Source organism: Balaenoptera musculus, chromosome 5, assembly GCF_009873245.2.
Source record: "Balaenoptera musculus isolate JJ_BM4_2016_0621 chromosome 5, mBalMus1.pri.v3, whole genome shotgun sequence".
In the NCBI taxonomy this organism is placed as follows: Eukaryota; Metazoa; Chordata; class Mammalia; order Artiodactyla; family Balaenopteridae; genus Balaenoptera; species Balaenoptera musculus.
This window is the reverse complement of record NC_045789.1, coordinates 50,332,812-50,350,440: the sequence shown is the minus strand read 5'-3', so window position 1 is coordinate 50,350,440 and position 17,629 is coordinate 50,332,812. Positions and strand designations below refer to the sequence as shown.

The 17,629-nt window shown below is 35.9% G+C and overlaps 2 protein-coding genes across 4 annotated transcripts in view; one reads left to right on the top strand and one right to left on the bottom strand.

Annotated features, from left to right (window-relative positions):
- Window positions 1-17,629, bottom strand: part of RASSF6 (Ras association domain family member 6) — a 63,186-nt gene that overhangs the window by 4,356 nt on the left and 41,201 nt on the right. For both annotated transcript variants that reach the window (XM_036852113.1, XM_036852111.1), the window contains exons 5-9: window positions 16,774-16,871; window positions 15,264-15,448; window positions 12,230-12,331; window positions 11,845-11,896; window positions 60-178 (exon numbers count right to left, since the gene is read on the bottom strand). In XM_036852113.1, the coding sequence (XP_036708008.1) occupies window positions 60-178; window positions 11,845-11,896; window positions 12,230-12,331; window positions 15,264-15,448; window positions 16,774-16,871 (556 nt within the window). The remainder of the gene's footprint in view (window positions 1-59; window positions 179-11,844; window positions 11,897-12,229; window positions 12,332-15,263; window positions 15,449-16,773; window positions 16,872-17,629) is intronic.
- Window positions 1-17,629, top strand: part of LOC118895236 (alpha-fetoprotein-like) — a 104,880-nt gene that overhangs the window by 54,276 nt on the left and 32,975 nt on the right. The gene's annotated exons all lie outside the window — the stretch shown is intronic.

Sequence of the window (17,629 nt, the reverse complement as noted above, 5' to 3'; positions counted from 1 at the left end):
TGTGAGAGATGCTGAGTGAGGAGAGGGCAAAGACAGATTCAGGGCAATGGCATCCATACATCACTGCTAATTTCTTCTGCATCTTTATCCATGAGGAATATGCGAGCATTCTTTTTGGATGGTCCCTGTAGGAGTCTATGCAGTAGCGGAATGTCTGTTTTCTTTAGCCGTCTCTGCTCTGCAAATGAAAATAAGAATCAGCTACAGTCAGGAGTCCATTCTAGAGAAAAAAAAAAAAAACATAATTTGTCCATTCATTTTGCTTCTTCAGCTCACTTTGAAAGACCTAAAAAGAACATACAACAGGAGGAACTCAGAAAAGTAAATTGAAATTAAATCCTTTAAATGAACTAAAAATGGACTTCTTTCTCTTGCTATCCTTCAGGGTTTGACTTTCTATCTCAGAATGCCAACTTTGCCTTTGGTTTGGATGTTCAGACAAATCTTCAGTCCCATTTATGCCTTTTATCATGCAACACTCCTAAAAAATTCTTTACAATTTTTCATTCTTTCAACAAATATTTATTGATCTTTCCTAGTTCCATTGATGTAATTCTATCTTTCTAGTAGTTCAGCTCCAAAACTTTGTAATTATCTTCAGTTCTTCATTTCTCTCTCACCCCACATCCAATCCTTGGCTTTTCTTAAAAATATATTCAGAATTGTTATTCGCATCAGGGGTATTTTTTCTTATTTCATTAAACTATGGACTTCATCCATTCAACCATAATAATGAGATGAGAAAAAAATAACTTCCTATTTGGTATCGTCCCAGAGCTTCAAATTTCCAAAAGTCACAAATACTCCCACCACAAAATACTTCTAGCTTTCTGCTGAAGTAGTTTCACATCTGTGATTTCATTTTAGGACACAGTGCCTTTACATTCATTTTCTTTCCTCCTCCCTTCCTCAAATATCTTTTGAGTTCCAACTATGTACCAGGCCTTGTTCTCTGTACTGGGTACACTACAGAACAAAGCAGAGTAAAATCACTTCCCTCATGAACCTTACACTCTAGTGGAGAAGAAGATGATAAGGAAGATACATCAATAAGACACGTCACATATAGTGATAAGTATTCAGGGGAAAAAATAAAGCAAGGGAGGGGGTAGAAAGCATGCACATGTGTAAATATGTTCGTGCAGGGGAGAAGTTTGCAATTACTGTAGGGTGGTGGAGGAAGGCCTCACTGAAGATGTAACATTTGAGCAAAGACCTGAGGGAGATGAGAGAGGCACCATGAAGCTATTTAGGGGAAGTGTGTGCCAAAAGGGTAAGTAAATAAATAGAGCACCTCTGAGGTCAGTGCATGCCTAATGCTGTCAAAGAGCAGCAAGGGAACAGGGTGGCTGGCACGGAGATGAGGGGAGGGTTGTTAAATGATGAAGAGAAGAGGTAATGGGACCAGCACAAAGACTGTGAATTTACTGTCAGACGAGAGACCATTGGAGGATCTAAGAAGAAGTGTGACATGGTCTGACTTCCATGGTTAAAGAATAATCTGTCTGCTCTGTTGAAGTAGACTGAAGGGGAAAAGGTGGACCAGTTCTTCCTTTCTACAGTATCATGTGTTTCCTTGGGCTTTTAAAAGTTCCAAGTGTCAGAACTGTTCTCATCCCCTGGACTGGACTTACCCCAGGAAAAAGGGCAAGAGAGGATCTAGAACATAGAAGTCCAGCTTCCCCGCAATTAAAGTGACATCCATTCCTATGTCCACAGAGTCAGTGTTCGTTGCTTTAATTCCTCTACCTTTTCTGAAGCAATGGGGAACCCCATAATTTAGCTCCTGTCGTTAACCCACCAGAATTCTCTTCTGACCTTTACATCTTGTATTAACTTGGTTTTGCATCCTCGATTTGCTTCATTCTTGATATCACAGGGCAATGTTCCTTGCTTCATGGTCACCTGGGATAATTATTAGAAATATGTATTCCCAGACTGTCCTCAGATCTGGAGGGGCTTGAGAATTTGTGTTTTAAATGAACTCTCCAGGTAATTCTGAAGGGTGCTACAATTCGAGAAACACTGTTATAGATCATGCACTTAGTAGACAAAAGGTATTAAAAAACACAGCTATCTATTTTCCACATTACTACCCAAACAGGTGCCATATGCTCCATTCTTTTCTCTATTCCTGGTCCCTAAAAAGGTCCTAGTTATGATTACCTTCAGTTCTAGATTTCATGTATAAGAAATTTTGACACAATATAAAAGAAAACATAATTTTCACAGGTAAAATTTAAATAACTACATTTTACAGTAAAAATAAGCATTTCCCCCGATTTTAAAAATAACATACGTATTGGGGAGGGGAAAGGAGGTTATATAGGTCAAAGAGTACAAATTTTCAGTTATTAGAAGAATAATTTCTGAGGATCTAATGTACACTTGAAAGTTGCTGAGAGTAGATCTTAAGCATTCTTAGCCCAAGAAAAAAAGAGTTAACTATGTAAGCTGATGGATGTGTTGATTATCTTGATCTTGGTCATCGTTGCACAGTGTATATGTATGTCAAATCATCACATTGTACACTTTAAATATATACAATTAGGTTTGTCAGTTATTCCTAATTATTCCTCAATAACATACATACTACTGTAGTTATGAGGAAAAGTATAAGGCAGAAAGTAAAAATCACCTGGAATCCCAGAACTCTAGGATAAGCAGCTTTTCACTTTTTGTGTCCATCCCTTCATATATCTCTTTATGCACACACACAAACAATACATAAAGGTGGTCGTATCACACTTGCTATTTTTATTGTACACATATATATATATATATTTTAAACATCTTTATTGAAGTATAATTGCCTTACAATGGTGTGTTAGCTTCTGCTTTATAACAAAGTGAATCAGTTATACATATACAATATGTTCCCATTTCTCTTCCCTCTTGCATCTCCCTCCCTCCCACCCTCCCCATCCCACCCCTCTAGGTGGTCACAAAGCACCGAGCTGATCTCCCTGTGCTATGTGGCTGCTTCCCACTAGCTATCTATTTTACATTTGGTAGTGTTTATATGTCCATGACACTCTCTTACCCTGTCACATCTCACCCCACCCCCTCCCCATATCCTCAAGTCCATTCTCTAGTAGGTCTGTGTCTTTATTCCCGTCTTGCCGCTAGGTTCTTCATGGCCTTTTTTTTTTTTTCCTTAGATTCCGTATATATGTGTTAGCATACTGTATTTGTTTTTCTCTTTCTGACTTACTTCACTCTGTATGACAGACTCTAACTCCATCCACCTCATTACAAATACCTCCATTTCATTTCCTTTTATGGCTGAGTAATATTCCATTGTATATATGTGGCACATCTTCTTTATCCATTCATCTGTCGATGGACATTTAGGTTGCTTCCATGTCCTGGCTATTGTAAATAGAGCTGCAATGAACATTTTGGTACATGACTTTTTGACCTATGGTTTTCTCAGGGTATATGCCCAGTAGTGGGATTGCTGGGTCGTATGGTAGTTCTATTTGTAGTTTTTTAAGGAACCTCCATACTGTTCTCCATAGTGGCTGTATCAATTTACATTCCCACCAACAGTGCAAGAGTGTTCCCTTTCCTCCACACCCTCTCCAGCATTTATTGTTTCTAGATTTTTTGATGATGGCCATTCTAACCGGTGTGAGATGATATCTCATTGTAGTTTTGATTTGCATTTCTCTAATGATTAATGATGTTGAGCATTCTTTCATGTGTCTGTAGGCTATCTGTATATCTTCTTTGGAGAAATGTCTATTTAGGTCTTCTGCCCATTTTTGGATTGGGTTGTTTGTTTTTTTGTTATTGAGCTGCATGAGCTGCTTGTAAATCTTGGAGATTAATCCTTTGTCAGTTGCCTCATTTGCAAATATTTTCTCCCATTCTGATGGTTGTCTTTTGGTCTTGTTTATGGTTTCCTTTGCTGTGCAAAAGCTTTTAAGTTTCATTAGGTCCCATTTATTTATTTGTGTTCTTATTTCCATTTCTCTGGGAGCTGGGTCAAAAAGAATCTTGCTGTGATGTATGTCATAGAGTGTTCAGCCTATGTTTTCCTCTAAGAGTTTGATAGTGTCTGCCCTTACACTTAGGTCTTTAATCCATTTTGAGTTTATTTTTGTGCATGGTGTCAGGGAGTGTTCTAATTTCATACTTTTACATGTAGCTGTCCAATTTTCCCAGCACCACTTATTGAAGAGGCTGTCTTTTCTCCACTGTATATGCTTGCCTCCTTTATCAAAGATAAGGTGACCATATGTGTGTGGGTTTATCTCTGGGCTTTCTAGCCTGTTCCATTGATCTGTATTTCTGTTTTTGTGCCAGTACCAAACTGTCTTGATTACTGAAGCTTTGTAATGTAGTCTGAAGTCAGGGAGCCTGATTCCCCCAGCTCCATTTTTCGTTCTCAAGATTGCTTTGGCTATTCGGGGTCTTTTGTGTTTCCATACAAATTGTGAAATTTTTTGTTCTAGTTCTGTGAAAAATGCCATTGGTAGTTTGATAGGGATTGCATTGAATCTGTAGATTGCTTTGGGTAGTAGAGTCATTTTCACAATGTTGATTCTTCCAATCCAGGAACATGGTATATCTCTCCATCTATTTGTATCATCTTTAATTTCTTTCATCAGTGTCTTATAATTTTCTGCATACAGGTCTTTTGTCTCCTTAGGTAGGTTTATTCCTAGATATTTTATTCTTTTTGTTGCAATGGTAAACGGGAGTGTTTTCTTAATTTCACTTTCAGATTTTTCGTCATTAGTGTATAGAAATGCAAGAGATTTCTGTGCATTAATTTTGTATCCTGCTACTTTACCTACACATATATTTTTAAAAATCATAATTTGTTTTTTCCTTTTGTGCTTTTTCTCCTTCCCATTGTCTTTTCTGTATCTCCCCAACCCCCTAACCAAGTAATCAATGTTAATGGCTTGGTATTTATCTTTCCATACCTTTCTCCCTGATCATGTGATCATATAAACCACATACATAAATAGGGATTTATAATTCTTTTCTAAAAATAGGATCATACTATATACATTTATAGGCATCTTGAATTTTTAATTAAATGTATATTATAGAATTCCTTCCATTCAACTGGTATAGATCTAACTCATTTCATTTAATGGTTGCATAATAATCACTTATTAAATCATTCCTCTATGACGGGTAACTTTGCCTTTAGCTTTTTGTCATTATAAATAGCCTTGCACATAAATCTGTAGGCAGTAGTCCTTTTATTTTTGTGAAACAGATTCTCACCAGTGGAATTGCTGGGTTAAAGGATATGTATTCTGTGGATTTTAACAAATGTTGCTAGAATGAATTTTAAGAAAGTAGACAGACAGATCTTCACCAGAATTGCAAGAACATATGCTTTTACCCTTATCCACACCAGACATAGGTGATAATATTACATTGAATTTAAGGATTGAATTTACATTTCCTTAACTTCTGCATTTCCTTTAATACTTGTATTTCCTTGAGTTTAAGACTTTCCAAAAAATATTTACTGGTTACTTTGTTATTCTTTGAATTGCTTTATCATACTTTATTTTTATTGGATTGCCTTTTCACTATCATTTTGCAAGAACTTTTTGATATTGTAGGTATTAATCTTTTATCTGATATTCTTCATAATGATTGTATCCTTTTTTTCTTTTTTTAAAAATTATTTATTTTCTTATTAGTCGTCCATTTTATACACATCAGGGTATATCAGTCAATCCCAATCTCCCAATTCATCACACCACCACACCCACCACCCGCCACTTTCCCTGCTTGGTGTCCATACGTTTTTTTCTCTACTTCTGTGTCTCAATTTCTGCTCTGCAAACCGGTTCATCTGTACCATTTCCTAGGTTCCACATATACGCGTTAATATATGACATTTGTTTTTCTCTTTCTGACTTACTTCACTCTGTATGACAGTCTCTAGATGCATCCACGTCTCTACAAATGACCCAATTTCGTTCCTTTTTATGGCTGAGTAATATTCCATTGTATATATGTACCACATCTTCTTTATCCATTCATCTGTCGATGGGCATTTAGGTTGCTTCCATGACCTGGCTATTGTAAATAGTGCTGCAATGAACATTGGGGTGCATGTGTCTTTTTGAATTATGGTTTTCTCTGGGTATATGCCCAGTAGTGGGATTGCTGGGTCATATGGTAATTCTATTCTTACTTCTTTAAGGAACCTCCATACTGTTCTCCATAGTGGCCGTATCAATTTACATTCCCACCAACAGTGCAAGAGGGTTCCCTTTTCTCCACACCCTCTCCAGTATTTATTGTTTGTAGAATTTCTGATGATGCCCATTCTAACTGGTGTGAGGTGATACCTCATTGTAGTTTTGATTTGCATTTCTCTAATAATTAGTGATGTTGAGCAGCATTTCATGTGCTTCTTGGCCATCTGTATGGCTTCTATGGAGAAATGTCTATTTAGGTCTTCTGCCCATTTTTGGATTGGGTTGTTTGCTTTTTAAATATTGAGCTGCATGAGCTGTTTATATATTTTGGAGATTAATCCTTTGTCCAATGATTCATTTGCAAATATTTTCTCCCATTCTGAGGGTTGTCTTTTTGTCTTGTTTATGGTTTCCTTTGCTGTGCAAAAACTTTGAAGTTTCATTAGGTCCCATTAGTTTAGTTTTGTTTTTATTTCCATTACTGTAGGAGGTGGATCCAAAAAGATCTCGCTGTGATTTATGTCAAAAAGTGTTCTGCCTATGTTTTCCTCGAAGAGTTTTATAGTGCCTGGTCTTACATTTAGGTCTCGAATCCATTTTGAGTTTATTTTTGTGTATGGTGTTAAGGAGTGTTCTAATTTCATTCTTTTACATGTAGCTGTCCAGTTCTCCCAGCACCACTTATTGAAGAGACTGTATTTTCTCCATTGTATAGCCTTGCCTCCTTTGTCATAGATTAGTTGACCATATGTGCGTGGGTTTATCTCTGGGCTTTCTATCCTGTTCCATTGATCTATATTTCTGTTTTTGTGCCAGTACCATATTGTCTTGATTACTGTAGCTTTGTAGTATAGTCTGAAGTCAGGGAGTATGATTCCTCCAGCTCCATTTTTTTCCCTCTAGACTGCTTTGGCTATTCGGGGTCTTTTGTGTCTCCATACGAATTTTAAGATTTTTTGTTCTAGTTATGTAAAAACTACCATTGGTAGTTTGATAGGGATTGCATTGAATCTGTAGATTGCTTTGGGTAGTATAGTCATTTTCACAATGTTGATTCTTCCAATCCAAGAACATGGTATATCTCTCCATCTGTTGGTATCATCTTTAATTTCTTTCATCAGTGTATTATAGTTTCCTGGATACAGGTCTTTTGTCTTCCTAGGTAAGTTTATTCCTAGGTATTTTATTCTTTTTGTTGCAATGGTAAATGGGAGTGCTTCCTTAATTTCCCTTTCAGATTTTTCATCATTAGTGTATTGGAATGCAAGAGATTTCTGTGCATTAATTTTGTATCCTGCAACTTTACCAAATTCATTGATTAGATCTAGTAGTTTTCTGGTGGCATCTTTAGGATTCTCTATGTATAGTATCATGTCATCTGCAAACAGCGACAGTTTTACTTCTTCTTTTCCAGTTTGCATTCCTTTTATTTCTTTTTCTTCTCTGATTGCCATGGCTAGGACTTGCAAAACTATGTTGAATAATAGTGGTGAGAGTGGACATCCTTGTCTTGTTCCTGATCTTAGAGGAAATGCTTTCAGTTTTTCACCATTGAGAATGACGTTTGCTGTGGATTTGTCATATATGGCCTTTATTATGCTGAAGTAGTTTCCCTCTATGCCCACTTATTGGAGAGCTTTTAAAATAAATGGGTGTTGAATTTTGTCAAAAGCTTTTTCTGCATCTATTGAGATGATCACATGGTTTTTCTTCTTCAATTTGTTAATATGGTGTATCACATTGATTGATTTGTGTATATTGAAGAATCCTTTCATCTCTGGGATAAATCCCACTTGATCATGGTGTATGATCCTTTTAATGTGTTGTTGGATTCTGTTTGCTAGTATTTTGTTGAGGATTTTTGCATCTATATTCATCAGTGATATTGGTGTGTAATTTTCTTTTCTTTTAGTATTTTTGTCTGGTTTTGGTATCAGGGTGATGGTGGCCTCATAGAATGAGTTTGGGAGCTTTCCTTCCTCTGCAATTGTTTGGAAGAGTTTGAGAAGGATGGGTGTTAGCTCTTCTCTAAATGTGTGATAGAATTCACCTGTGAAGCCATCTGGTCCTGGACTTTTGTTTGTTGGAAGATTTTTAATCACAGTTTCAATTTCATTACTTGTGATTGGTCTGTCCATATTTTTTATTTCTTCCTGGTTCAGTCTTGGAAGGTTATACCTTCTAAGAATTTGTCCATTTCTTCCAGGTTGCCCATTTTATTGGCATAGAGTTGCTTGTAGTAGTCTCTTAGGATGCTTCGTATTTCTGTGGTGTCTGTTGTAACCTCTCTGTTTCCATTTCTAATTTTATTGAATTGAGTCCTCTCCCTCTTTTTCTTGATGAGTCTGGCTAATGCTTTATCAATTTTGCTTATCTTCTCAAAGAACCAGCTTTTAGTTTTATTGATCTTTGCTATTGTTTTCTTTGTTTCTATTTCATTTATTTCTGCTCTGATCTTTATGATTTCTTTCCTTGTACTAACTTTGGGTTTTGTTTGTTCTTCTTTCTCTACTTCCTTTAGGTGTAACGTTAGATTGTTTATTTGAGATTTTTCTTGTTTCTTGAGGTAGGCTTGCATAGCTATAAAATTCCCTCTTAGAACTGCTATTCCTGCAACCCATAGGTTTTGGGTCATCGTGTTTTCATTGCCATTTGTCTCTAGGTATTTTTGACTTCCTGTTTGATTTCTTTAGTGATCTCTTGGTTATTTAGTAACATATTGTTTAGCCTCCATGTGTTTGTGTTTTTTACATTTTTTTCCCCTGTAATTGATTTCTAATCTCATAGTGTTGTGGTCAGAAAAGATGCTTGGTATGATTTCAATTTTCTCAAATTTACTGAGGCTTGATTTGTGACCCAAGATGTGATCTATCCTGGAGAATGTTCCGTGCGCACTGGAGAAGAATGTGTAATCTGGTGTTTTTGGATGGAATGTCCTATAAATATCAATTAAATCTATCTGGTCATTTAAAGCTTGTGTTTCCTTATTAATTTTCTGTTTGGATGCTCTGTCCATTGGTGTAAGTGAGGTGTTAAAGCCCCCACTATTATTGTGTTACTGTCGATTTCCTCTTCTAGAGCTGTTAGCAGTTGCCTTATGTATTGATGTGCTCCTATGTTCTGTGCATATATATTTATAATTGTTATATCTTCTTCTTGGATTGATCCCTTGATCATTACGTAGCGTCCTTCCTTGTCTCTTGTAACATTCTTTATTTTAAAGTCTATTTTATCTGATATGAGTGTTGCTACTCCAGTTTTCTTTTGATTTCCATTTGCATGGAATATCTTTTTCCATCCCCTCACTTTCAGTCTGTATGTGTCCCTAGGTCTGAAGTGGGTCTCTTGTAGACAGCATATATATGGGTCTTGTTTTTGTATCCATTCAGCAAGCCTGTGTCTTTTGGTTGGAACATTTAATCCTTTCACCTTTAAGGTAATTATCGATATGTATGTTCCTATTACCATTTTCTTAATTGTTTTGGGTTTGTTTTTGTAAGTTCTTTTCTTCTCTTGTGTTTCCCACTTAGAGAAGTTCCTTTAGCATTTGTTGTAGAGCTGGTTTGTTGGTGCTGAATTCTCTTAGCTTTTGCTTGTTTGTAAAGCTTTTGATTTCTCCATCAAATCTGAATGAGATCCTTGCTGGATAGAGTAATCTTGGTTGTAGGTTCTTCCCTTTCAACACTTTAAGTATATCATGCCACTCCCTTCTGGTTTGTAGAGTTTCTGCTGAGAAATTAGCTGTTAACCTTATGGGAGTTCCCTTTTATGTTTTTTGTTGTTTTTCCCTTGCTGCTTTCAATAATTTTTGTTTGTCTTTAATTTTTGCCAATTTAATTACTATGTGTCTCAGCGTGTTTCTCCTTGGGTTTGTCCTGTATGGGACTCTCTGCGCTTCCTGGACTTGGGTGGCTATTTCCTTTCCCATGTTAGGGAAGTTTTTGACTATAATCTCTTCACATATTTTCTCTGGTCCTTTCTCTCTCTCTTCTCCTTCTGTGACCCCTATAATGCGAATGTTGTTGGGTTTAATGTTGTCCCTGAGGTCTCTTAAGCTGTCTTCATTTCTTTTCATTCTTTTTTCTTTATTCTGTTCCGCAGCAGTGAATTCCACCATTCTGTCTTCCAGGTCACTTATCCGTTCTTCTACCTCAGTTATTCTGCTATTGATTCCTTCTAGTGCATTTTTCATTTCAGTTATTGTATTGTTCATCTCTGTTTGTTTGTTCTTTAATTCTTCTAGATCTTTGTTAAACATTTCTTGCATCGTCTCGATCTTTGCCTCCATTCTTTTTCCGAGGTACTGGATTATCTTCACTATCATTATTCTGAATTCTTTTTCTGGAAGATTGCCTATCTCCATTTCATTTAGTTGTTTTTCTGGGGTTTTATATTGTTCCTTCATCTGGTACATAGCCCTCTGCCTTTTCATCTTGTCTATCTTTCTGTGAATGTAGTTTTTGTTCCACAGGCTGCAGGACTGTAGTTCGTCTTACTTCTGCTGTCTGCCCTCACTCTGGGTCTGTAACTATTTGCTGAGCTTTTTTTTCAGAGGCAGCAGGGTAGAAAGACGCCACAGGGTCTGCTTCTAGGCCTTCTGCTTCTGCTCCAAGTCCTCTTCAGTGGTGCCTATCTCTGTGATTTTCTTCCATAGCAGTTGATAGTTGAATAAATTTTAACACTTTGTTTATGTGTCTACAGTTGCTTTCATTGTGACCCTTCTTCATAATGTTTGTATCTTTTATCAATACATTTTTATACAGTTCAATGTTTCTACCTTTTAGTTCTTTTCCAAAACAACTAGAATGAATACACACACACACAGACACACACACACACTCACTCTTAGAATTTTCAAAAATTTAATATATTTCTTATATTTAAGCTTTTGATTTATAAGGACTTTAATTTTGTATGTGTTTGGAAATCCAGCTTTCATTTTCTTGTAATTGTTCCAGATCAAAATGTATTATTTTATTCTATTCAATTTCTGACTCAAACATTCTGATACTTAAATTATAACCTTAGCTACTTTTATAATGTAACATTTAAAAATTTTCAGTTTTAAGGCTTTCAAAGATTTCATTTTAGTATTGCCTTAGGGTTTCTCTAATCTTTCACTCCCTGCTCCTAGCACCCCACATATAGCCTCTTCCGAATGTCCTGCTGCTAAACTTTTACCTCCACCACAAAGTTCTGCACATTTTTCTCTACTGAGGAAGAGAGAACACTCCCACAATGGGTCAGACACTGTGCTAAGAAAGATGAGGAAGAAATGATATGTAATGATGACTCTGGTAAGAGCTAGAATAATAAGGGAAAGTGAAAAAGAAAGTACAGAGGTCAACTTAAATGCCTAACAATTCCTGGGAACCTTCCACCTATTCTCCAGTGCTCTTTGATCGCCATTCAGATAATTTAATGATTGGCCAACAAGCAAAGTCTTTTGTATTATAAACTCTTCTAGGATACCTTATTCTTAGGGTGTCTTCCTCTGAAATTGTGAAATATGAATAATGTAAAACACTCCCCCTCTCTTCCTTCTTCCTTCCCTCCCTCCCGTTCTTCCACAGAAGGAAGTAAACTGCTTTTCTGCCTTTCTTATGGGGAGAAAACGATAACACACTGGAGTCATGTAAGAACAACCACCAAGCTTTCTTACCTCCTGTTGCAAAAATAATGTAAAGTGCAAAATCCTGGGCACTATTTTCAATCTGTCAATGGAAAAAAAAGAACAGACATGAATTCTTTGTTGTCAATGTTTTCTAAGCCAACCAGACCCAAATTATATATGTTTCTTCGCTTTCATTTTTCACTTTCAGATATAAAACCTTTTCTGCTCCCTGGGGATAATGTAATTTCTCAGGCACAGTCCATTTATATTATAAATGGACCCATGCAGTTCAAACCCATTTTGTTCAAGGGTCAACCATACATAGGAAAGAATTCTTTGGAACTGAACATTTAATTTCAGAAAAATCCATTTATGTGCCTACAGTTAAATTATATACAAGATATTTATAGCTCAGTTCACTGATAAAGATTACCTTAAATTTTTGGAGAATTTGCTTTATTACTTCTTCAGTTCTCATATTACTGTTTATTCTGACCTTAGTTTCTGATCCAAAGGCTGGAGTGAAAATTGATGTCTAGAAGAGAAAAAAAAAAAGATTGATACAATTTTAAGGACTTAACGTGACAAACTAATGAGAGTCAATATTTTGAACCTGGCCTTCCTTTGGACAAAAAATCCAAGATCATCAGTTTAAAAATTTGCTTTCTTACTTTTACTTTCTTTGTTGTTGTTGAATACTGTACTATGTATGCCTTTAAACAGCTTTATATTTTTTCTAGAGTAAGTTAGGTAAAACATCATTGGAGAATGTTCAAAACAGTTTCACTAGATAGCCACACCATTCTTCAGTGTAGTTTAAGATTTCAAAATCCCTCCTGGTTGGGAATAATTGTTCTAAATTGTTTTAATTTGAACTGTATAAAATCACTCCTTTTTGGTTGGTCAGAAATGGTCCAGTGTTGGCAATTTCATATGGTTCAGCCTATATCTCAACTGAGGATTGAGGTAAAAGTGTTGCTAATTGAATATCTAGAACAATATTTCCTGCAAGTTGCTCTAATCAAGAGTCTGCCTTTTAGATAATACTTGGTAAAAGGTTTCCATGGTCAGATAAGTCTGACACATCCCTCTTGGGGATTAGTAATGCACCATAAAAAAATCATAAGAAACATATAACCATAAAATTTTTTCTCATTATTTGATCATTATTCCTATTTTAAAATAAATAGAATCCTGAGAGACATGAAAAAAACTAAATGGAAAATTCCAGAAATAAACAATTCATACATTTTAAATTGTGTGCCATTCTGAGTAGCATCATAAAATCTTGCACCATCCTACTCCATCCGGCCCAAGATCCCCAACCATTGACAATGTCTGCTCCTGACAGCCAACTATCGACGTCATCATGGCTTGATGGTCCAGGATCATCTGAAGCAGATGATCAAGAGTAGCCTAATGCTGCATCACCATGCCTCCGTTATTCACCTCACTTCATCTCATCACACCACAGGTATTTTATCATCTCACACCCTTACAAAGGTGAATACAGTGCAATAAGATATTTTGAGAGAGATGGAGGGAGAGAGAGACCACATTCACATGACATTTTTTACAGTATATTTTTATAAATATTCTACCTTATTATTAGATATTGTTGTTAATCTCTTATTTTGCCTAATTTATACATTAAACTTTATCATAGGTATGTATGTATAGGAAAAAACAGTATATATAGAATACAGTGCTATCCTCGGTTTCAGGTATCCATTGGGAGCCTTGGAATGTATTCCCTTGGGACTACTGCATCACAATCTAAGCCTCTAATACTGGAGGCATTATCAAGAGGCTTCATGATATAAAAACATATCTTACGACTACATCAACTTAAATTCCTAGATGCCCATCATTGCATACACATTGATAGAGTGCTTTGGGTTTCGGGGTTTTGTTTTCTGCTAGTTATTATACTGCAGTGAATGATATTTGTGTGAAATATCTTTAGTTCCGCTTGATCTCTTTCAATCAATATCAATAAAGCTAATGTAAACGGAGTTCTTCCTTCGTGCAGATACCTATGTTAAGTACTGAACTCACCTCATTCCACTTAATCCCATCAACAGCCTTGTAAAGAAGGAAGGAGGAAAGAATGAAGGCTAAGAGGTTGAGTAATTTTTTATTTGCTCAGCAAGAATTTGCAATCAGGTCATCACGCTGCAACACCCAAGCATTCAGCTATGATGCTATGCTGCCAACTTTAGTGCCCATTTCATTCTTAGCCCTGCATATCCCATCTGGAAGCTGCTCATTTGGAATAATGTGGCTTTCACAGCCTACTTTAACACAAATCACGCCACAAGTGCTGATGACATACAGCATAATTCTGAGGAGAAGAAGAAACCAGGACAATTGGTAGTTGCATATCTGTGGGGGACTGTCAATGTTACTTTTTGGCCAGGAGGACATTCTTGAGCCAGAAAAATGTCTAATTTGAACAGAGAATTCACAAGGGAGATTTCTCCGTACCAGTCTCCAAAGGAACATATGGATACTCTCTCAAGGGATGAAAAAGAAGGAAAAAAGGTAGAAAGCCCTAAAGAAAAAAAGCTTATGATGAATGAGTCAATATTTTGTATGAAAGGGCTTAGAGTGGTGCCTTGCACAGAGTGAGTGCTTTTTAAGTATTTATTTAATGAATGGATGAATGATCGCTAAAGTACATGACATGAAAAATTTGAGTTCTACAAAAACATGATGTATTTCCTACCTTTGGCCAAGTTAAATGTCTTATAAATACTATAGAAAGGCACATATAAATTTAACACATATTAAGTGAAAAAAAATCAAAATGCAAATAGTATAAACTACAATTGCACTTGTGTAAAAAGTGATATGGGTTTATGTATAAGACCTGGAAAATTTAATTGATCAGAATAAACAAGTCTATAGCTGATTTTTTCCTTTTATTTAAATATTAATGTTTGAATGTACTTTGAACCAATCTCTTTTGTAGCACTTACATATTTTAATGCCATTTGTGGATGTATTGGTTCCTTTGCCCAAGCTCTGAGCTCCATGCTGGCAAAGGCATCAATTGAGTCATCTTTATATTTCCAGTGTGTATCACAGGGCCTGCCACTTAGGGTTCACTGATCATGTTGGTTAAGAACTGGCTTCTGGCATCAGACAGAAGCTGGGTTTGGGTTCAGAGTTGCTACTTAAAAGTAGTGTGACCGGTGATGGATTGTGTAACCTCTGTGAACCTCAGTTAACTCATATGTAAAGTAGGGAACATAATGGTATCTGCTTCATAGGATTGTTTTAGTGATTAATGAGATAATCCATCAAAACAGTTTAATGCTTAACACATAGAGAGTACCCAATAGTAATAGTAGTAGTATATCTAAAGGCATTATTATTATTTTTAATTGTAAATTGAATTGAGTGATATTGTTAGCACAATAGACAACATTCTTTTAAATGACATTAATGAAACTGTAACTCACTTCATGGTTATAAACGTGTCCGTTAATAGAGGCCCTATGCTTCTGTCTGTCCTTTCTGTCCATCATCGGAGGCTTCATCCTTTTTCTCACCAGGGTTGCTTCACTCATGGTTCTATAGAGCAACGGGGATTCAGGTTCTTCATCTGCATGAAGCTTCAGAGTGCTACTGTGATAAGATAAATAATCTGGGGAGAATAAAGGTTATAAGCCCATATAATTTAGCTGCTCACCTCTTTGCATCGTGGGTGGATTTGATTACATACTTAGCAATTATGTAGCTAAGCAATGGACTATAATGCTTTTAAACAGAAAATAGCAATGATCTTGTTTAAGAATAGGGTCATCTGGTGACACTTGTTTTCCATTTTACCGTGGAATTTTAATTATATTGTAATTAGAGTATAAGCATGTGATACTTCATCTTTCTCTAGCACTGGTGCTTAAATAAAAATAGATTTTTATTGTATCTTTGGTGCCAAGAGATTGGGATTCCCTTGTGTCTAGGTGAGTGTTGTCAAAGGGCTAATTATAAGGACCCTTATATAAAAGATTCCAAAAGACCATAACACAAAAATAAGGGAATCCTGGAAGGAGCATCATGCTTGTTACAGAATCTGAGTTGTTATAGAGACAGCAGAGAGGACTGAACTGAGAATGCTTTAAAAAAAATTAAGCTAAACATTGGAAGTTTTTGGTAGATTCATGAAGATAATGCCAGCACCATACCCTTGTTCAGTCTGAAGTCAGTTTGGTAATATCACCATCCCAGGAATGTGAACCCCACCCCAGCCTCAGTCATCATCTTCTCCTTGGATCTCTACATATTACATGAAAATGAAAATCCATGTAAAATGATATCATGCCCGAGTCTCAGTAAATGACAGATACTAATATTATTCCTAACACATCATCATTATTATGATTACTGTTGTCACATGTCATAGGGGGTGGCATTTTCCATTCGTTTGTCAAATTTGATATGAACTCACTTGATGTTCAAGTAGATTTCTCTTTTTTAAATAAATGTTTGAAACAACCCTATCAAATATAGTGAATGCAGTATATCTGCCTCTGAGAAGCAATGTTATATAAATATCTATTAACCAAAATGTTCAACCTCTCAAAAGATGTAAAATTCAATCTGAAGGGCTTGGTCTAACATAGAAATCTTCTGAGTTTAATAAATGATCCTAATCCTTGGGGAAAATATAAAACAATTTTATGTACACAAACTTTATTCAAACCATCAGTTCTCCCTAATCTAGTAAATCTAAGGGACTTGATGTCATTTAAAAAATAATGTTTTTATATAGCAAAGTAAGGTTCTTAAACATCATATGAGCACTGTAGTGACTTAAGTTAGTATGTTCCTAAAATATATTTTTTTAATATAAAATAAGGGTTTAATAAGTAACGGTATATAAAATGTTGAATTTCAGAAAAACATTTAGGATTCATGCTTTGTATTAGTTTAAAAAAGTCTCCTCATTAATAAGATTTTGATACTGACCTTCCTGGGAATCTGTTGCTCCAGACACTGGAATCTGAGTCCTGTCCAAATCACTAATACGGTAAAGATCATCAAATTCTCCCCAGCGTGTCATTCCCCTGAAAAGTAATAAATCTTGTAAGAGATATTATTCTATCATAAAAAGGCGTAGGATGGTTTTCAGATTTACAGTATTAATATAGTGCTGTGGGCCTCTGTAGGTAGACACATCATCCTAAGTTATAACAATTTTTTATATTATTAAAATTATATTTATACCAGAGTAGTCAGCTTGCATTTTAAATAATTCTTGTACTGATTTTGAGCATGTTATGACACAATAATTCAGTTACACACTGAACCACAAGATTATATAGATTCTGTAAAACATAAGTGCCAGTGGAATTAGTAGAAACCAATATAATCCATTCGTTTTTTTTTTTTAAACATCTTTATTGGAGTATAATTGCTTTACAATGGTGTGTTAGTTCCTGCTTTATAACAAAGTGAATCAGCTATACATATACATATATCTCCTCCCTCTTGCATCTCCCTCCCACCCTCCCTATCCCACCCCTCTAGGTGGTCACAAAGCACTGAGCTGATCTCCCTGTGTTATGCAGCTGCTTCCCACTAGCTATTTATTTTACATTTGGTAATGTACATATGTCCATGCCACTCTCACTTCGTCCCAGCTTACCCTTCCCCCTCCCCGCGTCCTCAAGTCCATTCTCTACGTCTGCATCTTTATTCCTGTCCTGCCCCTAGGTTCTTCAGAAACCCCCCCCCATTTTTTTTTTTTTTAGATTCTATATATATGTGTTAGCATATGGTATTTGTTTTTCTCTTTCTGACTTACTTCACTCTGTATGACAGA